Raw genomic sequence first — 21456 nt, 5'->3', positions numbered from 1 at the left:
AAAGGGTGGATAGAAAATAAGATGCTTAAATCATTTAAGCATAGGATTTTAAAGGCATATAACTAAAAACTATGCTAGTCATTATAGTCACCTAAAAATAAACATTTTAGGTGTTAATTTTAACTAGGTGGATACTAACTTAAACTTTCAAATAATTTCAAGTAATAACTTATAAGTAACTCCATTTTTAATGAAAACTTTATTTTGGTTTTAAAACGTAACTGTTGGGAGGCAAGGTCAAATTAGAATGATTAGTTCAAATAGATCCAGAAGAATGATCCAGTCCAGTGGCTCCATTCCAACAGAATGATCAACTTTAAAGTAAAAAGTTAAATAAAAATAAATATGGAAGGATTGATATAAACCTTGGTCACATTTACCTTGGCAATAAATGTAATGTCCTACTCTCATGAGTGTATAGTATCAGAGTTATTTTATAAATTAACTCCATTATCTGCTGCCATAATAGATTGGATATTTATATAGTCACTTCATGAATTTCATAATGAGTTATCTGATGTCAGGAAGGGTTAAAATCAGTAATACAGAAGGAATTTTAAAATTTCATATCTATTTTTATAATATGGTTTTATTTTTTATTTCTCTTATTAAGTATTAGAAGGCTTTCACATTCTAGATACTAATTTGCTAACCCTTTGTTATTACATGCAAGTTTATTATTCTACTCTGTGGTCTGTCTTTAAACTTTTGATATATCTTTTGATAAGCCATTATGTTTTTAGTGCAGTCAGATAATCAAAATTTATTATGGTTTGTTTTATTACATTTTACTTTAAAAATTCTTCTCTGCCCCCAGCTTATAAATATAATTTCTTCTGTTTCCTTCAAAAGTATTTAAAATTCTACTTTTCATACCTTGGTATTATTTCCTCTGCGTGTGCATGTGTTTGATTATTCAGTTTTAATTTTTTAAAATGATATTTAAAATGATATTTAAAAATTAAATTAAAATTAATTAAAAAATTAAAATTTAATTAAAAAATAAAAAATATCATTTAATTTTTTAAATGGTATTTAATAGTCCAAGTACCATTTGTTGCAGTTTTGATTCCTTTCCAGATACTGAACTTATTAAAAGCAGTTTTGGACTCCCTTTTCTGTTCCAGTGATCTTCTCTCTCTCCCTGGGGTGGTGCTATAAATTCTTAACTCCCATAGCTAGATGTGTGTTCAGGAACAAATTCATTTCACCGTTTTGGTCTTCTCCTAAATTGTCTTGGCCATTTGGTAATTTCTCCTTCTACTTAAATCCTATAATAATTTTGCCACATTACAACAAATATTTTCTTGGGATTTCTTTTGAAATTGCATTAAATTTTGATTAATTTGGAGACATCTAACATCTTTATGCTACAAAGACTTTATAGCTTCATGACTATGAATGAGTTCTTCTGCCCATAAATAGGATATATATCTCCTTTTATTTAGGCCTTTTACCTAACTTGTTAATAGAATCTATAATTATACCTAAAAAATCCTGTACACTTACTAGAATTTTTCTTTGATATTAAGTAAATGATAAAATAGCAAACAAAATTTTGAATATTTACTTTTTATTGAAGTATGGTTGGCATACGGTGTTACATTTTTTTGTTAAAGTGCTGTAGATAATCTCAGGCATACAACATAGTGATTCGACAATTCTATATGTTATGCTGTACTCATAAGTATAGTGGCCACATAACATTATTAATAATAATAATGTAGAAGTAATGTTTATGTTGTATCTAAGGTACTTTAATACTCAGTGTTATATATCACTATTTTATAAACATGTCTGAAAATGTAATTTTCTTATTTTTTTTTTTTTAAATCATCAAAAGGGAGAAGCAGGACCTCCAGGTGCTCCAGGGCAGGATGGATCCCGGGGAGAGCCTGTGAGTACCTTCTGAATTCAGCTCTAAATACTGAAATTCTTTTCCTCTCCTAAAATCCTCTATTTAAATACACCTATCAGGTAACCTGTTGTTGTTCAGTGACTTCCAGATTCACATGCTACAGCTGCTCTTTGAGGAACATTATAAGATATTGAACTATTTAACCCTTTTTTACAAAACGGGGAGAATGTCACGAGCAGAAAATTCACCAGCAGTATGAATTACAATCATGAGTACTCCTGCCCACACAAACAAATGCCGAACACAGCCTAGTCTGTTGCTGAGCCTTCAGCCAGCATCACTTTGCCACTGGCTCGTTGGGTAATATGCTCCCTGGGGTCATGTGTTCAATATAACGTGGGGTAAGGAAACATGATTGAGAAAGTGATGGATCTGAATCCTGGATATATGTGTTTTCAGCAAGTGTGCCAGATGACTCAACTTCACTTACCGTTTTCCCCACCTTTTCTTCCTACAACTCCTGGCCAACATTGGCCAAGATTGAAACACCTGCTGGTCTCATTTTATTCATCGAAGGGTCTTATGGGGAATTTAAATTTAGGGGAATTTGCAGCCTGTTTTGGGGATGAGTAGGTTAAGAAGTTTGAAAATAGCCAACGTATATTGCATTTTTTCATAGAGCGTTCAGGTGAGCACTCAGAATCCAAATATTGGACAAAAGACAGCGGAATCACAGAAGCTTCTTAAATGGGGTGAATGAGTGGATTGACCTACTCATAGAATCATTCAATCAAATATTTATTGAGTTCTCATCTTGTGTATTATAATGCATTGGGACAAGTTCTCTACATAGCTACTGCCTTCATGGAGCTTATAATCTAGTTTGGAAGACTGCGGAAAAATGACGCAAATAATGACCAACCCAAAGAGGTTTATAGTAAGTGCCAAATGGGGGATTTCACATGAAATCAGAAGGCCAGGGTTTAAAGATAATTTCCTGCCACATTCCAGCTCTGCAAGCTGAGGTAAATCAGTTCACATCTCTGAAAAGCTTTCTCCTTATCTGTGAATTGTACATCCTTAACAGTACCCACTTCGCTGTGTTGTTGTGAGGCTGTCTTAGGAAACATATGGGGAAAAAAGCTATGAAAACGTTGCACAAATGCATAGAGTTCTCTGAAACACAGAAAGAGTTTAGAAAGGGAACCTTGTATCGTGGGGTGATTGGGAAATTTTTACCAAGGATCTAGGGCTTGATTGGATCATAAAAGGATGATGGGGGAAGAAAGGAAGACCAGAGGGAGAAGGAACATGAGTGAAGACACCCAGGTACGATGGTTAAGTGTGTGCTTAAGAGATAAAGAAATGATCTAAATGCAGTCCTGGGGCTGCAGTGATAGAAAGTGAAGTTGGGAAGGTGGGATAGGATTGTGACACAGCAGTCCTCGACTGAATTCAGGGAGGAAACTCTCTGTACTTGGCATGGAAGTGCTATGGGAAGAAAAAGAGCTAACTTGATGCAGAACCGTGCTGTAGAGGCAGTGAAGAGCTACTGGTATATTCACGATAGACTGAAAGGAGAAGAGACTGCAATCAGGACACTAACCCACTGGCTATTTGATAAAGCCTCAACAAGCATGTGATTTGGACTGGAGTGTGAGCTCCATATATCTGACTCATAATTTTTATGATTAAGAATTCTGAGACCTGGTAACTGGATCTGAGACCGGGTATGTTTGTTTATGTTCTTATTTCTAGAGACTATAAGGTGTGTGCATGTAAGCACATGGGCGTGCAGGTACATGAGCATGGGGGGGAGGCGGGGGAGGGAAGACAGCTGAGAGAATGAGAAACATGAAAAGAAAGAGAAGAGGGAAATAGGGGACAGCTGAAATGAAAACCAGGTTATAATTTGAGCTGGTTATATTATAAATCTTGGTGAGTCAGTTATTTGGAATTTGTGGCTCATTTTCCCACAGAAACAATGTTAGAAAAAGCCGACTGACCAGCAAGTCTACATGAACCATAATGTGACAGGAACAGCATATATTTACTTGAAAAATAATACTGTTGCTATCCTGTTAATGAAACCAAATAGAATAAAGAGGGAATTAGGAGCGCTCAAGGGGCCGTGTTCCTCTCCCAAGGCTGCCTGTTCCTCACGGCAGCCAGAAGGAGAGGCTGATGTGTTTTCTTCTGCCCTGCCTGCCCCCACTTTACTCAAGATTGACCTCTGTATAGAACTTTCTCACTAGTATAAATTTCCATCTCAGGCCCTCCTGATTTCAGACTTGACTCTCTCTGCTCCCTTGCAACATTCACCGCATTCCCAGAATGCATAAGGCATTGAGTTTAGCGAGAGGGACTGGACATGGAGGCTTACACCCTCGCAGTGGAGAGAGACAGTGAAAAGATAAAGAAGCAAAAGCTAAATCACAGAGTTCTAAAAAAGGCAAGCAATAGTGGGGGTATTTAGAATATGATCTCTTCTAAACCAATCAGGTAGAAAACCGGGAGTTACCAAGAGAAACTCTGCAGACTCTTTCCTACTCCATCCCACCAATCAAGGAAGGCAAGAATGGTCCCTTGCCCTTTCTGGCCCTCTGTCTCTCTTTCCTGCCAGCCGCTGGAGAGGAAGCCAAGTTTCCTATGTCAGAAGACATACTCTCTTAGGAAAGCAGTTAATAGATTGAGCATCTAAAATTGGCCCACATTATCTGGATAGAATTCTTATGGTCTGTATTCTTTTATAGTGAAGAACGGAATTGAGAATGATTCTCTTCTTTTGGCCATTAATGAAAACTTTGGTCTTTACCATGTGTAGATAAGGCTTTGGTCTTTACCATGTGTAGATAAAGCTTTGGAAACAGGAAAAAAAATGAAAGTTTTTGTATTTGGTGATGCAAAGAAATGAATACTCTTCCATTATGTGTGGATACTGCGTATAAGTATTTATAATGAATGATTTGGCCTCACTAAAAAGGACATGTTCACTTGTTTGTTCCATAATGTGGCAGCCAAGAAAATTAATGGAGCTTAAGTTGGAAGGACAGAAGCTCTTAGAAAAATGCTTTAAAGCTAATTAAACACAGCTTATAGCAGCTGGTTGATGACTCATCCCTGTAAGCAGATTGGTAAATATGAACACTAATGCCTGGAATGTAAATTGAGGACAAAGACTCTATTTCCTTGGGGAAGGGTTATATTGTCTAAAGTACTATTATATTCTAATGGCTACACCTTGAATTTTAGTATTGGTCATTCCTAGTAGGAATTTAGCCCCAATGGTGATTTATTTTCGAAGTGGCGAATTACATAAAACTAACTTCCATCCAGGTGACTGTAGACTCCTTTCTAACACATGCTGGACTTACGATGATTGGTTTCAAGCCTGTAATGCTCTGTTGATGGATTATATAATCTTGTCACTAACTCAGCAAACATTTACAGAGTGTCCACATTCTGTCAGACATGATCCTACTCCAGGAGAATGTGGAGATTAATTTGTCACGGCCATGTCCTGAAGCAGTCACACAAGCCAGGAGATGACAGCATAGTACAAATGTTAGGTAGGCACAGGGGGTCTTGGAGAAGATGTGTACAACACTAAATGCACTCGGGACTATCACTGAGCCTGATTCATTCTTCTTTTCTTCTCAGTAATAACCTTATTGAACTATAGTATACTGTATGGTTCACTTGTTTAAAGTGTATAGAGATACTTTCCTAAACAAGGTACTCTCTTGGCCATATTCTGGAAGATAAATCGGAGTTGGCTGGTTGTCTGGCCTGGCAAGGCAGGAACCTGGAGTATGTTCCCAAATGTCGAAGTAAAAACAAAGTCATGATATTTTAGAAAAAGCTGACTCGAGTTCAGGCTGCTTAAGAGACACAGAAGGAATGGGGTAGAAATATGCGATGAAGTTGTGGGTGTAGATAGCAGCCGGTCTGTGCCGCTCAAACTTAAATCCAAGAATAGTGGGACCTTTTCAAAGGTTGCAATTAGATGAGTGAGTTGATCAGATTCAGAAAGTTGGAAAAAGATCACTCTGATCGTAGAATAGAAAATGGATAAAGGTGAGCCAAGGTAGAGGACAGAGCCTGGCAGAGTTCTAGCTGAGTTCTGCCCCCTACAGTTGCAACCAGGATGGGACCGATGGGAGAGGGGGCAGGGCGAGTGGGACTGATCTGAAATGAACTGAAGCAGGACCAGCAGAGCTTGAGGATTGTTTGGATGTGGCACTTAAGATGAAAAAGGTTGATTTTCAAAGTCCTACTGCATGGACGATGACACAGACAACCAGGCAATAAACAGGAAAGAGAGTAAGAAGCATTAGTTTGGCCTGGGGAGGTGACCCTAAGGTATTTTCAAATGGAACCTATCTAGATAATAACAGAAGCATTTAAATAGGCGGCCTATGCTTTGGGCAATGAACAAAGGATAGACACAGCTAATGAAATTCTAATAAGAAATAGTGGGTCAGATTCTAAGGACATTTTAGCATTTTGCAAATACTGTGGGTAGTAGGTTGAAAAATACTACCCTCCCCCACGCTAGGTCATCAGACCCTAATGCCTGCAACCTGTAAATGTTATCTCATATGAATAAAGGGTCTTTGCAGATGTGATTATGATATTGTGATGAAGAAATTATTCTGGGTTATCTGAGGAGGGGGGCTGATCCCAGTTGAAAGGCCCTAAAAGCTGAACTGAAGTTTCTCAGAGGCATCCCTGAGAACATGGCAGCTGCTACTGGAGCAACATGGCCCCAAGTCAAGGAGTGCTGGCAGCTCCAAGATGGGAGACAGGGTATGGATTCTCCCCTAGAGTTTCTGTGGGGAGTGCAGTGCTATCAAGACCCGGACTTCAGACTTCTAGCCTTCAGAACCTTGAGAAAATAAAATGGCATTGTTTTAAACAACCAGGTTTGTGGTGAAATTTTTTTTTAACAACTGTCACAGGAAACTAGTACACTGAGGCTTTAATATAGTGATATTTTATTTAGCAATGGACCCATGTAAAAAGGCCATGGAAGCACATACTGATATCTCGCAAACACTAGGCAGCACCTGTATTGATTAAACATATTTGGGATTAAAGCAAGTCAGCAAGTTTAAGTGACAATTTGGTTAAAAGAAAGGCTCTTCAGCCACCCCTATTTTCTGATTCATAAATTTTGTTAACCTCTCCTGTGTTTTTAAAAACTTACTTCATCTACTTCTTATTTTTCTGCATTTTTACATCATTCTGCTTAGTAAATTTTAGCCCATATGTCTTCTCTGTAGTCTTCATTGTCTTGCAAAGTTGGAACAGATTTAATGTCTGATACTAAATATATTATGTATATAAACTGTATAAAATGTATACATACCTAAGCATAGTTTAAAATGAGATACTTTATAAATGTGTATGTATAATAAATAATCTACATGGTAAGCATATGGTTTAATCCTGTTTTGGATCACTTTGCTTATTTTTTCTCCAAGGTGGTTTTTGATGTCTGTTATGTTCCATTTTTACTTATCAGTACTTTATTTTCTTCCCTAAGTGTACCATTGTTTTGTAATCCATTATAAAACAAACAAACAAACAAGGGGGTGGATTTGGAGTGTTTTACAGTGTTTCTTTTTTTAAAAAAGATCTTAAGCTTGTCAGACTACATTTTCAGTTTTGTACCAAGGGATAAAGAACAGTCTGATTGCTTCAAGGAATCCTTAGTTGTTGGAAGTGTGTTTTCTGAACTTCTCACCAATAACTTTGCTTTTATCTTGGGCAGTTGAGGCAGGTGGGGTGACAGGGCAGCTGCACACTAGAATTCACCAGCAGTTGAAAAACGAAAACTGGAACATTCATGTTTGACCAAATGAGTTTGTAGATCAAATTATGTTGACCCACTACTTCGCCATAACCAGTTGTTGCTGGCCAAACTATCTGCAGTTTCCATGTTTTCACTCTTCTTTGTCATAGCTATGACAAGTACAGCTGTACTTGTCCTGGTGCTCAATCCTGATGACCTGCTGTATCTAGTGCTAAACTTTTGCTTAGTCTGAGCCATTTGCTCGCTAGTTCTCTCATAATTGACCAGCCCCAGGTGGCTCAGAGCAAAGATGGGTAGGCAGCAGCTGGATTCCACTACTTGAGCCAAGATTCCTGGAGCTCCATGAGGATGAGAGAAAGGATGACACATTTCCTGGACCTATGGAGGTGAGCATGTGTTTCTTAAATAAGAGAAAATGTCTGTTGTATCATGTTTATAGGGGTGAAGATGTGGGGGTCACTGTACTGTATTTGAGGACATTGGCTCATAGAGGTTTTAGTTTCCTTTCTTCATGTCTTTCGAATTCTTGCTAAACCACATGTGGTGCTTGTGTCTGTGGTGTAATGTTAGCTGGTGAACTGGTCCAAGTCATCATGTTCTTAAGAGACAAGTAGGCCTTTTGTTTCATCAACTTCTCTCTGGGCTGTTTGACATGTCATTTTTATGCTTATAAAGCCAAAGACATCCATAAAATTCTCGGGAAAATTTCATGTTGAAAGGCTATGGTGGTTTCCCATGAAGTATAATTCACTTCATTATCTTCATAATGTGGTAAGATCTTTATTTACCTACTTGATTATATTTTTTTATTTATATCAAGAAGAAAGGTTAAAAGGGGAAAAACCTGAATTCTATTATTTTTCCTATTTGATTTGCAACTGAACGGCAAGCTTTTTGTATAGGTCTTCTATACAGATTTGTAACAATTTCCCCCCCACTCCTCTTTCAGGCATGAGAAGTGGCACATCCTTGGTATGTGTTGAGTGGAACAACCTTAACCTGATGTCTCCTAAGAATTTCCCATGGCATTTCTCAGTGTGAAAGCAACTCATATCAAACAACTTAGAATGTTTGAAACACTTGTATTTATTATTTAAATTCCAGGGTTATGTTTTAAAACCTGATTGAGAGTCATCCTTAGAATACATTTTGAAATAGGTTTTATCTAAATCAAATTATGTACACATCTGATTTGTCTGCAGGAGTGACTGAATTTGTAAGCAATGTGTGCAACACTTTGGTCTCCTCAAATAGGGCTTTTGGTTTTGTAATGACTATGAAACTATTGTATCTTTTTCTTTACACATGAAAAGCAAATGTTGGCCCATTATCTGTATAAGTTAGTTAATAAAATCCCACCAGATTTAAGAAAGCATCTGTTTAATTCTTTCCTTACAAACGATTTCGCTGGCATAGTAAACAAGACCACCATCAAACACCTTTATCACATCATAGATTTTAAATTTAGAGACTCTGTGTCTATGGTACTGATCATTTTTCTTATTGTTCTGAAGAAATCTCTTAAATATGTTCATTGTAAAGTTTTGGATAAGCATCAAAATGTACTTATTTCCATTTTTCTCATTTATTCATTCCTTATAATTCAAAAAAGGCTTTATTGAACTCTGAAATGATAAGAGCAATGAATGTAATTGAACTTTGAAATGCTGCATGATTAGTTCTCAGAATGGGTAGCACGACCTGTGGGTAAAGAGAATCTTGTGTTGCTTATAGAGGCTCGGTATTCCCATTGACATATGGATTGATTACATCCACCTCAGTTTTGAAGAGAAGGGGTGAGAGGAAACACCATCTATAAAGGATATTTATATTTCAAAGATTTCAAGACTTTGACTTTCAAATTATGTTCTTTAGTCATACAGAGGCTGGGGTTGTTTTGTGTACTTTTTATCTTTGTTGTAAGGTATCATATGATCATTTTGAATTAGTCCAAATACATTCTCCATTTTCAGAGCATGAAAATATGGAATTCACAGTGTTATTCAAGACAAGGCATATTTATTTTAATACTGGGTTCATGATCCATAAAAAGGCTATTTTAGTAGATGAAATGAGAATGTTTTTCATTCGTTCTATTTTCTTAAGTGTGGAAACTAATATATTTTTTATGTGATCTGGAGTGCACACTTTGGTAATGAGATTTTTTCATTCTGATGAGCTCTTTTTTTGTTGTTGTCTTTAAAAAATATTTCCAAGATGCTTGAGTGTGGTTACCACATTGAACACTAGACAAATGTTTTATGCCTCTGAGAACATCATAAAATCATTTATGTTCTCCGTATGTTAGGGTGTGTTACAGATGGGTACATACAGATGGGTAATATCTGAGAAAGAGCACTTGAAAATATTTGTTTATACCAATATGCATTTTTATTTTTGATAATCAGGTAAATACCTAATAGGTAATTGTCAATAGTGTCAGATGGTTTATAAAAATTACTTTTGTAATTTTGAATACTGAACTGTTATTTGAAACAAATATACTTTAAGTCATAGCTGCTTTGCTGTTTTAATTTTGGTTTCTTTAAAAGATTGTGGCTTTGAAACTCTTTCGGCATAGATTCACACTTCTGAGTTTGTAGGGGAAAAAAGTACGTTTTTAACAAAAGAGTTTATTAATCATGAGTAGACTAGTATCGAGAATGTTCTAGAAGTCATGTATGACTCTAATGGTTCACAATGAATTTAATCTACTGAAAATGATCAAGTGAGATTGGCATATAACTTTCTTTTAATAATTTTATTAGAAGATAGGGCCTTGGTATTTTTCAATGAAGATCTCTTTCTTGCAAGTGAAGTTTAGTGATTTGATGAACTAATACTAATAAGGGCAAAGGAATTTTATGATGTCTGCATAAAAAGAGTGCACTTACTTGATGGATTTAGTGAAGTATGAAAAACTTATGAACAATGCATTTTAAGAATGGAATTACTAATGAGACAAAAGGAGAAACTACCATGAGAGAGCTTTAAGATTATTGCAGATTCTTACTGAGATGTGGAGTCAGGTGCTAATATTTGCCAAGAATCCTAGAACATATGATATTGTACCAGGTGGTTTTAGATAGAGTAGTTTCTCTGCAGTTAGAAGAAATAGAACATTTACTCAATAAACATATTGTTCAAAGGTTTATTTAAAAAACCTGTGGTAGGTCAAAATTCTTAAATGCCATCAAAGTGAAGTTAATCATGAGAAGCTGAGTATTAAGACTTTTGGTGAAGGGTTAAAAATTGGTGGGGAAATGATCTATAGTTGTTTTTGAGTAAAGAGACTTAAAATGGATTATATGAAAATTTAATTGGTAGATAATCATAAAAACTTCTTGATGACTTTTCTAGCTTAATACCCCAATGCAAATAATGTTCAAGAGTTAGTTGCTTGGTTGGTTGGTTTACTATATATAGAACAGTGTTTCTCCAACTCTGATCCAGAGTACCTTAACCAGAATCACCAGAGATGGTTATAAAATTCAGTTTCCTGGTCCATCCCAGTGCTAATGTATCAGAATTAGGGCCTAAAGCCCAGGAAACTGTGTTTTTAATGGCTGCCCTTATATGTGTCTGATATAAAATTTGATAACCAGTGACATAGAGACTACAATACAGGTTGATCAAAATAGAGGAATATGAAGGTAGGAAAAAGACAAAGTTACCTATTTGAGAACAATTAATTTTAGTGATATTGGTAAGTGAAAGTAGAATTATCATCTTATTAGCTACCTTATTCTTTAAGACTGTATGTGCTTTAGTATCTTTCTCTGTCTAAATAAACTTCAATATTGCCATGAATGATAAGAAATTATATTTCCAAATAGAGGCAATGTTCTTGGTGTATTTGAAATACTGTATTATTTTTTGACAAAATTTTGGAAGCAAACCTATTGTGGAAAACAAAGGTGCATCTACAGTTGAACAAGACTAAGTTGTTTATATGAAGATTAATAAATCCTCACAAAGATAGGAATTTGGTCACTGAATTTATTCGTTTTGTTACATTTTCATTGAATTTTTTAGGTTATTAGTTTTCCTAGAAATGTACTTTGAAAATATATATAGTGCATTTAAAATCAATTTTTAGATCTGACCTATTACCATTTTTATTTTAGAAATAAAATTATTATTTTCCTTCTGTTACAGGGAAATGTATGGCAAATCTTGTCAAATGCCAAATTCCTGGCTATTTTATCAAAGAAATTGGTTCTAAAACACAGTATTGTTCTTCTCTAGATGGAAAGACTGATGCCTTTGTCTAACAGTATATCCTTAGCAATGTGTAAAGAATTATCTGTGAGAATAACCTACCAAGGCATGAAAACTAAGCAAAACCCTCTGAGGTAACAACTGTGAGGTTGCAGTATATTTCTTTCTTGATTTAGGTGTGTGTGTGTGTGTGTGTGTGTGTGTGTGTGTTAAGATTTCGTTATTTATTTTAGAGAATGGGGGGAGGGACAGAGGGAGAGACCGAGAGAGACTCTCAAGCAGACTCCCTTCTGAGCTGGGAGCCTGATGTGGGGCTTGATCTCACAACCCTGAGATCAAGACCTCAGTCAAAATCAAGAGTCAGATGCTTAATGAGCTGAGCCATCCAGGCACCCCTTAGGGTTGTTTTATTTTTTTAGTGAAATAATAGCCACAACCATTAATATCTTTACTTTTTTTATTTTGAAATACAGGTATTTAGCAGTAGTTTCTTGAATGACTAAAATGTGGGGAGAAAAATCTTAAGATTTTTTTTCTGAGAAATTTTTGAAATCTAAAACTACATGGGCCAACTTTTTTTTTTTAATAATTTTTTATTTTTTATAAACATATATTTTTATCCCCAGGGGTACAGGTCTGTGAATCACCAGGTTTACACACTTCACAGCACATACCCTCCCCAAGGTCCATAATCCCACCCCCTTCTCCCAAACCCCCTCCCCCCAGCAACCCTCAGCTTGTTTTGTGAGATTAAGAGTCACCTATAGTTTGTCTCCCACCCAATCCCATCTTCCCTCATTTATTCTTCTCATACCCACTTAAGCCCATGGGCCAACTTTTTAATGTATTATTTATGTATATTTTAATTATATTTTATTATATTACTTCATGTAGTAATTTATTATACATTTTATTTAACTTCTCTCAAATAGACAAAAGTAGAAGCTGTGCTGTAAATTTCAAAATCTGCCTTCATTTACCTGAATCCCAATCCCATCCCTAGAGATAATCATTATTCATTTATTAAGATTCTTTCCAAACATATTCTTGAATATACAAATACATAAACAGAACACATACAGATTTTTAAAGTAAAAAGTCTTGTCCATTGAAATTCTATTTAACTTTAAAAGTATTATATATGTTTTACCATATCTGGTTATAAGAAAGAATATAACCTCTATCTCATTTCATTTTATATATTTATGGATATATTTCATCTAACTTCCCTTATTGAAGTTACATATATTTCCATGTATTATGCAATATTTGGAGGGAAGGATGTTTTCCTCTAAGTGAAATTACTGCTTTAGAATCCAGCTTATGCTTTATTCCTGATTTTAAACAAAAATGTCTAGTGTTTCACCAACTATGTTTACAGTTGGTTTCTGATGGATTCAGATTCAGGCTTACAAAGTTCTAGATTTAGAATCATATGACTTTTTAATATTGCCTGATATTGAGATGACTCTGTATAGTTCCTCCTCTAAACTGTTAATAACTTGTATGAACATATTATATGGGTATATTTCTTAACATCAAACACTCATTGCACCCTGAAGCAAGTCCTCTTAATCATGCTCTACTGTTCTAATGCACAGCAGTATTTGATTTACTAACATTATGGTAAAGCCATTTGCATTTGTGTTGACAAATTAGATTAGTTTATAAATTTCATTTTAGGTATTATTCTTGACTGGATTTGTTATTAGGGTATCATGGCCTCATAATGTGAATTTAAATCATCTCCATCTTTAATGCCCTAGAGATGTTTAAATAACAAAGAACTATCTGGTCCTTGGATATTAGGTAATATTTCTGTGGTAGGCAAAATAATTATTCCTCTCTTGCCCTGTAAGAGATCCACATCCTAGTTCTCAGAATATCAACTATTGTAAAGGGACTTGGCAGATGTGCTTAAAATTATTGACCTTGATGGGGAGCCTGGTGGCTCAGTTGTTAAGCATCTGCCTTAGGTTTAGGTCACAATCCCAGGATCTTGGGGTAGAGCCCCCCTCCCCATCAAGCTCTCTGTTCCACAGGAAGCCTGCTTCTCTTTCTCCCACTCCCCCTGCTTGTGTTCCCTCTCCAGCTGTGTCTCTCGCTATTAAATAAATACATAAAATCTTCTTTAAAAATTTTTAAAAAGATTTCTTTATCCCCCTAATATATTTCTTGTGCATGATCTCACTTGTTAATATAGAGGGACAGGTTATTTTCTGGATTCCTGGGTTCACCACAGAAATATTACCTAATATCCAAGGACCAGATAGTTCTTTGTTATTTAAACATCTCTAGGGCATTAAAGATGGAGATGATTTAAATTCACATTATGAGGCCATGATACCATGATGTCCCATGATGTGGTGGTGCGAGACCATCCGTGGTTGAAATCTTGTCTTCCCCTCCTCTTTTGGGTTTTCAGGTATGTTATTTTAATTTGCTAAACGTTTGTCTTTTTTTGTTTTGTCCTGAAAAAGATACTTTGACAACAGCAAAATTGTTTAGAGTATCTTTTTGGCCTTTAAAAAATGTTGAAATGCTTTTAGGTGCTGAAGAGAAATGCCAGTAACTTGAAACAACTTTGTAAGGGCTTGCAGGTAGCTTTTCCTTTTGATGCCATCCCTGATCTCTCTCTGTAACTTATTATGTCAAACTGGTGACATTTTCTATTGTGTATAAACATAAGTAGCACAGAAATATTTACCAAAGTATTTTCTATTGAAATTACTTACCTTTGTGTACTTTGGGGTCCAGTCCCATGTGAGTCCTGATCTGTAGCCTAGGGAAGAAGAAATTCATACAGTGTTACTCAGATTACCTTTTTTCCCCCTTAAAGATTAAAGGGAGTAGTAAAACTGTGTTAAAATATTAAAGGGAATAGTAAAGCTGGGGATTTCCTTATTATGGGTTTATTGAAAATACTTATATATTGGTTTGTTTAGGTTTGGCAGCTGTGGTTGTGAGTTACTTCTCTTTAGCGTTCTCTTACCACAGCGTAATCTTTATACATCATTCATAATGATCTGTCAGTTAGTGTGGAATTTTAAAAAAGAATTGAAAAACATCGTGGGGTTCAACTGAAAGTACATTTGAAACTTTTGGTTATATTTTCCTGAAAGAATTGTGATGGAATACATGTGAATGTTTAAAAAGCAAAAATCATTGTAGTTAAAGTTAGCCAAATAGGAAAAAACAGGTAGTGGATGAGGGCACTGCCAATATGATGCCGCCTAGTGGGAAGCCTTAGATTGCTGGAGTCCTCTTGGGTGCAAGGGGATGTTTTGGAGACAAGGGTAGAGAGATGCAAGGTAGAAAGACCCCACCCCTCCCCCCACCCCCAACCACCACCAAAGAAAAAAAAAAAAAAAGACGTCCTTTAAACGGAGGAGGAGGACACATTTTGAGACGGGTGGGGGGAATTGACTTCATCTATTTCACAACTTTCAAAGGTCAGGGAGGAGCTGTGAAAAGACAGTCATGAAAATTTGTTCATTAAAGTGCCAGCACTGAGCTAAGCACTTGTGAGAGTTAATTGATATAATGTACCAACTCTCTGAGGTAGATTTTCTTATTTTGCCCCGTATAAAATGGAGATACTGAGATTCCACAGTTTAAATAACAGGTTTGGAGTCCATCAGCCCCTGGATAATGAGATGGCTGACTTCACTGTCTAAACCTGTAACTGCTTGCATTGGGCTTTTATTAATCACTATAATAACAGTTGTAATTTTTGTAGCTAATAAGAACAGTACTTCCAACCTATAGGTGCTTTTTCTTCATGAATCTTTAGGAACAAACAAATCACTTCTTGATACAATAGAAAACGTAACATTCTTCTGATATTGTGATAACTGTATATTAAATATCTATACCACTGTATGGAAAGGTTAAAAATTTTGATATAAAAATACCATTAATGGGTTAGATTTGTTTTTAGTACATTGAAAATAGTGCATTACATACAGGCAGATTGGCTCCAAGATGCTCTGATTTCAGGGATAAGATAACTGAATTCTTTGGACATGAGAAAGTATCAAGTAATATTTTTTGTGTATTCTAAGTAATGTATCATGGGCACATTTCCTTCATTGCAAAGTGGACTTTAGGAAATAGAGACCAAACCCTTTATACCAAATTATGTATTTCTATTCTTAATGACTTTTTGTTACACATCAATGGTTTAATGGTTACGGAGAAAATTCTAGAACATTTTTATGTCAACATTTTTTCACCACAACATTATGCAGGGTTTTCCAGTTGACTTTCTGCTCTTTCTCAAACCCAAACTGAAATCACAGAAGTGGGGGAAATATACCCCTTTACTCTTACCAGATAAAATGCTTGTTTCTTTCTTTATTTACACATTCTCACAGTTGACTGAATCCAAAACCACACAGGCCAAAAGTGAAATATAAAATAGTTTGCTTGGAAAACATTTGCTGTATGAAGTAATTGTCACTAAATACTTTGGATCGACAAACTGGTAAATTTCAAATGGTTTTGAATAATACTTCTGCTAGTGTAAAATTGGCAAAGTTTAGTGAATTTCAATAAATGGGAGCCCAGAAAAATAAAATCTAGCAGAATTTTATTAACTAATATAGCACTGACTGACTTCAGTTCTGGTTAATTTCTTTCTCAGCAGTCTTTTATTCCATGCATACCCATGGTATCATGTTAGTTTTGCCAATAATTGCTTTTATAAATTAGTTTTACATCTTCTTTTTAAATATAATGTAGTTTTATATATTTCTGTTTATATTTATAAAATAAGCAATAGTTCTTGGCATAATTAGACATAGAATATATGACTTCATATCTCTGAAATACATTTTCATGTTTTACTAACATGTTAAGATGATAAGAAGAGGAATCTTTTCTTTTTCTCAAATCTGAAATTTCCCCCCAAACACTCTGAATATCTGATATGCTGAAATAAGATTTGGACTATGTCCAAATATAGACCAAGCTCAGTATTATAATTATTTAAATAATAAGACATCAGATCCAGGGAGTGAACTGTGGAGGCTCTCAAGGGCTCCTGGGAGGTGGATGTCAGGGTGCCTGGGCATAACTCTATTTGCCCCCACAGTGAAGACACTGCCTATCTGACACTGGAATTGGCTTCAGAAACAGAAGTTGAGGCAGTATGTCTGTTAACTGGTTTGTACTAATGTCACATTGTGTGAGGGCGTAGAGACTTGAATCGTGATGAAACTCTAAGCAACAAAAGACAGAATGCAGCAAGAAATCAAGCTTCTCAGGTCTGATGGTATCATGGGCAACTGTTTGACCCTGATTAGAGATTCTTGGACCCAAGGGACACTGCATGGCCACAGCACTGTCTAGTGTCCACTAGTGTCCAGTGTCTAGCACCACTTTCAGCATAGAACAATGTATGTCTGTCTTGTATCTGCTAAGATTTTACAGGCAGGTTTTATTTAAATTCCGGACTTAATGTAGACATTTAGTGAGTTTGTGTATATGTGTGTTTGAATGGGAGCTGATTACAGATGGTTTCATGCCAAGTTATGGTCTATGAACTGGAGGGCTTTATTTGGAACTTTATTGATCTTAATTGATTGCATTGAGAATATGCATTTTCTGCCTTGGAAGGATACAATTTATATCATTCTGTGTTCTTTCTATGTAGAACTCAGTTATTTTAATTTTCTGTATGTCTTAAAGAAAACTATGGTATGTTTTATAATGTTACTTTAAAATTTACATGGTTTTTTATTATTTTCTAATTCATATGTTTATGAAAGCTTGTGTTTTCAACTAGACTACAATCCCTCCGTTGATAGTCGTTGCTCACACACAAACTTTGTTCTCTGCAAAGGGTGTAGTGCCATGGCAAAATGAATGGAGTCAAATAAAATCAACATGAAATCCAATTTATGATTCAAGTTCATATTTTAAAACCAGAACTATATGCATGTGTCTTGCATTATAATTGTGGCTAACACATTGACCAGTATTGTGTTAATAAAGTCAAGATGTGAAAATCAAAATAATGGCCTACTCTCCCTGTAATAGAAGATAACTTGATCTCATTGTCAGTGGCCTCTCTACCACCTGCCTTGATTTACTCAGGAGTGCTGCTGTTCTTTGAGTGCCATGATAGTGCAGAGGGCTTTCAAAGAAATACTGATGGGGCCCTGTTTCCTCATCTTTCAAATTCCTCTTTCTGCCATCTGTCTATGTTGCTTATTCTAACTGAAGTGCCATCGAGAAAGAAGCCAAGAAGAATGAATAAAAAATGAAAATTGATTAGTACCATCACTGTTTGCTTTGGCTGGTAAAAGATTATTTTGGTAAATGCACTGAAGGACCAACAGTAGAACTGCTTGCCCATTAATGAATGTGCTAATGTTATTCTCAAATTTATACAATGAACATTAATATTCTATAATCTTGCTGGAGAACTTGTACATCTAGGTTGAACCATGTGAAAGAGTTCTCTCTCCTTCTGTCCTGAAACTGTGACCTGCATATTCTTCGTGGTTTTATCAATAAGGGAATCATTAGGAGAATGATTGTATTTTAGATAAGGAAATAAGTTCCTGGGTATCTCATGGCTCAGTTTGGAGGATATTGGTTAATCTTATTAGTTTTTAATTATGGTTGTGAGGCAGTGGGGCCCTTTGGAATCGTACTAAATCTGAACTCCTATGACTTTACAGGTTTTCTTGCATTATTCATTTTAAATAGTAAAGGAATATATTCAAATGAAGTATCCTTCTTATTTTATCACTTACGTTGGTTTGAAAGAAGAACCAGGTTAATATTTAGTAAGTTTTTCTTTTTGGAAGACTGTATTTAAAATTTGAACTATCAGTAGATGTTCATATAATATTGGCTCTCATAAATTTTCTCTTTTCCAAATTGGATTATCAGTAGCAGTGTTATGTTGTAAGTGGATGACAGAAGTTTGAAATTATGCATTATTTATAAGTAAAAAATCCAGTTATGACTTATTCTTCCTTATGATACAGTCCATACTTTTTAAAATTGAAATTTTACTTTATTACTTTTTAGGGAATGCCAGGATTTCCTGGAAACCAAGGATTAATGGGACAAAAGGTGAGTATTAATGAAACTTGAAAATTTGGGGCTAGATCTATTTATTAAAAGGGCAAAGTGGTGATGACTTCACATAGAACACATTCTTCCCACTTTTGTAGCAACAGTTAATTGTTCAAATATTATATAATTTCAGAAGCTATTATTTTATCCTTATAATTAGCTTTTGTTGTTTTATACAGATGTGCTTTCTGTTTTATACATGTGCTTTCTGATTTTACGTGGTTACTTTTCTAATGCCCTTTGACTATCCTTTTGGGATAATTTTACTACTTCCTGAACTATATCTTTATCAGTTTTTTTTTTTTTAATTTTTAAGATTTTTACTTATTTATTTGACAGACAGAGTTCACAAGTAGGCAGAGAGGCAGGCAGAGAAAGAGGAAGGGAAGCAGGCTTCCCGCTGAGCAGAGAGCCCGATGTGTGGCTCGATCCCAGAACCTTGGGGTCATGACCTGAGCTGAAGGCAGAGGCTTTAACCCACTGAGCCACACAGATGCCCCTCTTTATCAGTTCTTATTACACATATCTAGGTAACAAGTTTTCAGATTTTATCTGACTCTTGATTCTTGGTTCAGGGATCATGGGATCATTGTAGGTAGATTACACTGACACGTTGGAGGATTTTCGTCTATGTCCTCAGGGTTCCTACTAACTTATTACTATATAAACTATTTTCTTCTAATAATTCATTCTAATTATTGTTCTTTTGTAAGTGGTCTGCCCCTTTCTTTGGGATTCTTCTAAGGTATTTTGTCTTTCATGTTCTAAAGCTCATTACTGCGAATCTAGTTGTGTATTTCTCTTTATTTACTCTGAGGAGAATTCACTTTCCTTCCTGACTCTATGGAATTATTTCCATTAATTCTGGAAGATATCGCTTATTATTTCCAAATTATATCTCTTCCAATCTTTGGAACAAAGATTAAAATTACAGTTAGATGAATTTTATTCCTTCTCATTTTGTACTCCATGTTTCTGAAGAGCTTCTTATTTTCATATTCTTGATTCTAACATTCTGGTTAAATTTTTTAGATATATTTCCCATTGTACTTATTCTTCCTTTACTGTGTCTGCTGTTTTTTAAACTAGCAATTGATTTAAAACAAAACAATCATACTTTTCATTTCTAAAAGTTCAACTTTTTAATAACATCTTTTTATTCTTTTTTTTTTTACATCTTTTTATTCTTGATAGCATCTTGTTCCTTACAGTCCTAGTCATCATTCATGATTCCATTCTTTAATATGTAAAGACCTCCTATATTGTTCTAAATTCTCTTTCTAACAGTTCCAATATCTGCAATTGTTATTTCTGTTAACTCTCAGTCTTGTAGCTTGATGCCTCTTTCTTTCTTGATAAATATGAGTTCATTGCTTCATGTTAATTGGCGTGAGTTCTGGCAGCCTAATCAGGCCATGGAGAGCTGCCTCCTACTAGTAACCATGGATATCAGGTCAGCCGTCCTGGGTGTTCATAGGGATTAAGGATTCCCACCCTCTTTCCATGGCTAGTCCACCATTCACTTTCTGATGCACTGTAGACACCTCCAGCCTTCTTGGCTCCTGCATCTCTACCTCTGGCAAGGTTTCTGCATAGATCCAAATCCTCATAATCACAGTGTCAATCCAAATCCTCATAATCACAGTGTCAACACAAAGTATATTTTATTAAAATAAGGGATCTTTGAAGATCTCTCCAACTTCTTATAAGACAGCACTCTATCCCAGAGAATGGTCTTTCCAGGTTTTTGTTCTTGTTGTTAAGAATTCAAAGACTCACTTGGAATACCTAGTTAGCCACAATCCAAGAAATTGAAGTATAAATGCTATTATTCTATGTCCTGTATTTTCTTAATTTATGTTTACTATCATGTTTCTTAATCTATGATAAATAAAAGAAAATTTTTCATGTGATACCCCCCACCCCCGCCAACTGTTCTCTCACCTCACCAACTCTCTGTGAACTTCCAGGTCTTCATTTGAAACAATGATAGTATCACTCCTGATTTTCTTGTAAAGATATAGGACTTAGTGATTTCACAGACCCTATGCCCAAATCTTTAAGGTGTTTTATTCCTGATTTTTCTATCCTATGTTGCTTCTGGTTTACAGTAGAGAAAGAGAAGGCAGACTGGGCTGATTGGTAGTGGATTTTCATTCCATAATGCTTCAGTAGGGAATTCCTGGAAATGGATTTATAATTCAAAATTTTAAATTTGATCTGTATTTGATTTTTAGGGAGAAACTGGACCTCCAGGACCCCTAGGAAAAAAAGGAGCTCCGGGAATTCCTGTATGTTAATGTCATTATTATCAGGGTGTTTGAAATACAGTTTTGATGTACCAGGAGTTCTTATTTTGGAGTTTATAAAACTTGGGGGTGGGAATTCAACAGTGATATTTGGGGGATCCACAAATCCATTTGTATGAAAATAATTATATCCATTTTTCTAGAGGATTCCACATTTC

General features: G+C 35.4%; 1 protein-coding gene across 4 annotated transcripts in view; it reads left to right on the top strand.

Annotated features, from left to right (window-relative positions):
- Positions 1 to 21456, top strand: part of COL21A1 (collagen type XXI alpha 1 chain) — a 181860-nt gene that overhangs the window by 140035 nt on the left and 20369 nt on the right. For all 4 annotated transcript variants that reach the window (XM_059178294.1, XM_059178292.1, XM_059178293.1 and 1 more), the window contains 3 exons: positions 1844 to 1897; positions 18942 to 18986; positions 21227 to 21280. In XM_059178294.1, coding sequence (XP_059034277.1) covers positions 1844 to 1897; positions 18942 to 18986; positions 21227 to 21280 — 153 coding nt within the window. The remainder of the gene's footprint in view (positions 1 to 1843; positions 1898 to 18941; positions 18987 to 21226; positions 21281 to 21456) is intronic.

This window comes from Mustela lutreola, chromosome 6 (genome assembly GCF_030435805.1).
Source record: "Mustela lutreola isolate mMusLut2 chromosome 6, mMusLut2.pri, whole genome shotgun sequence".
Classification (NCBI taxonomy): Eukaryota; Metazoa; Chordata; class Mammalia; order Carnivora; family Mustelidae; genus Mustela; species Mustela lutreola.
This window is presented reverse-complemented; position numbering and strand designations above follow the sequence as displayed.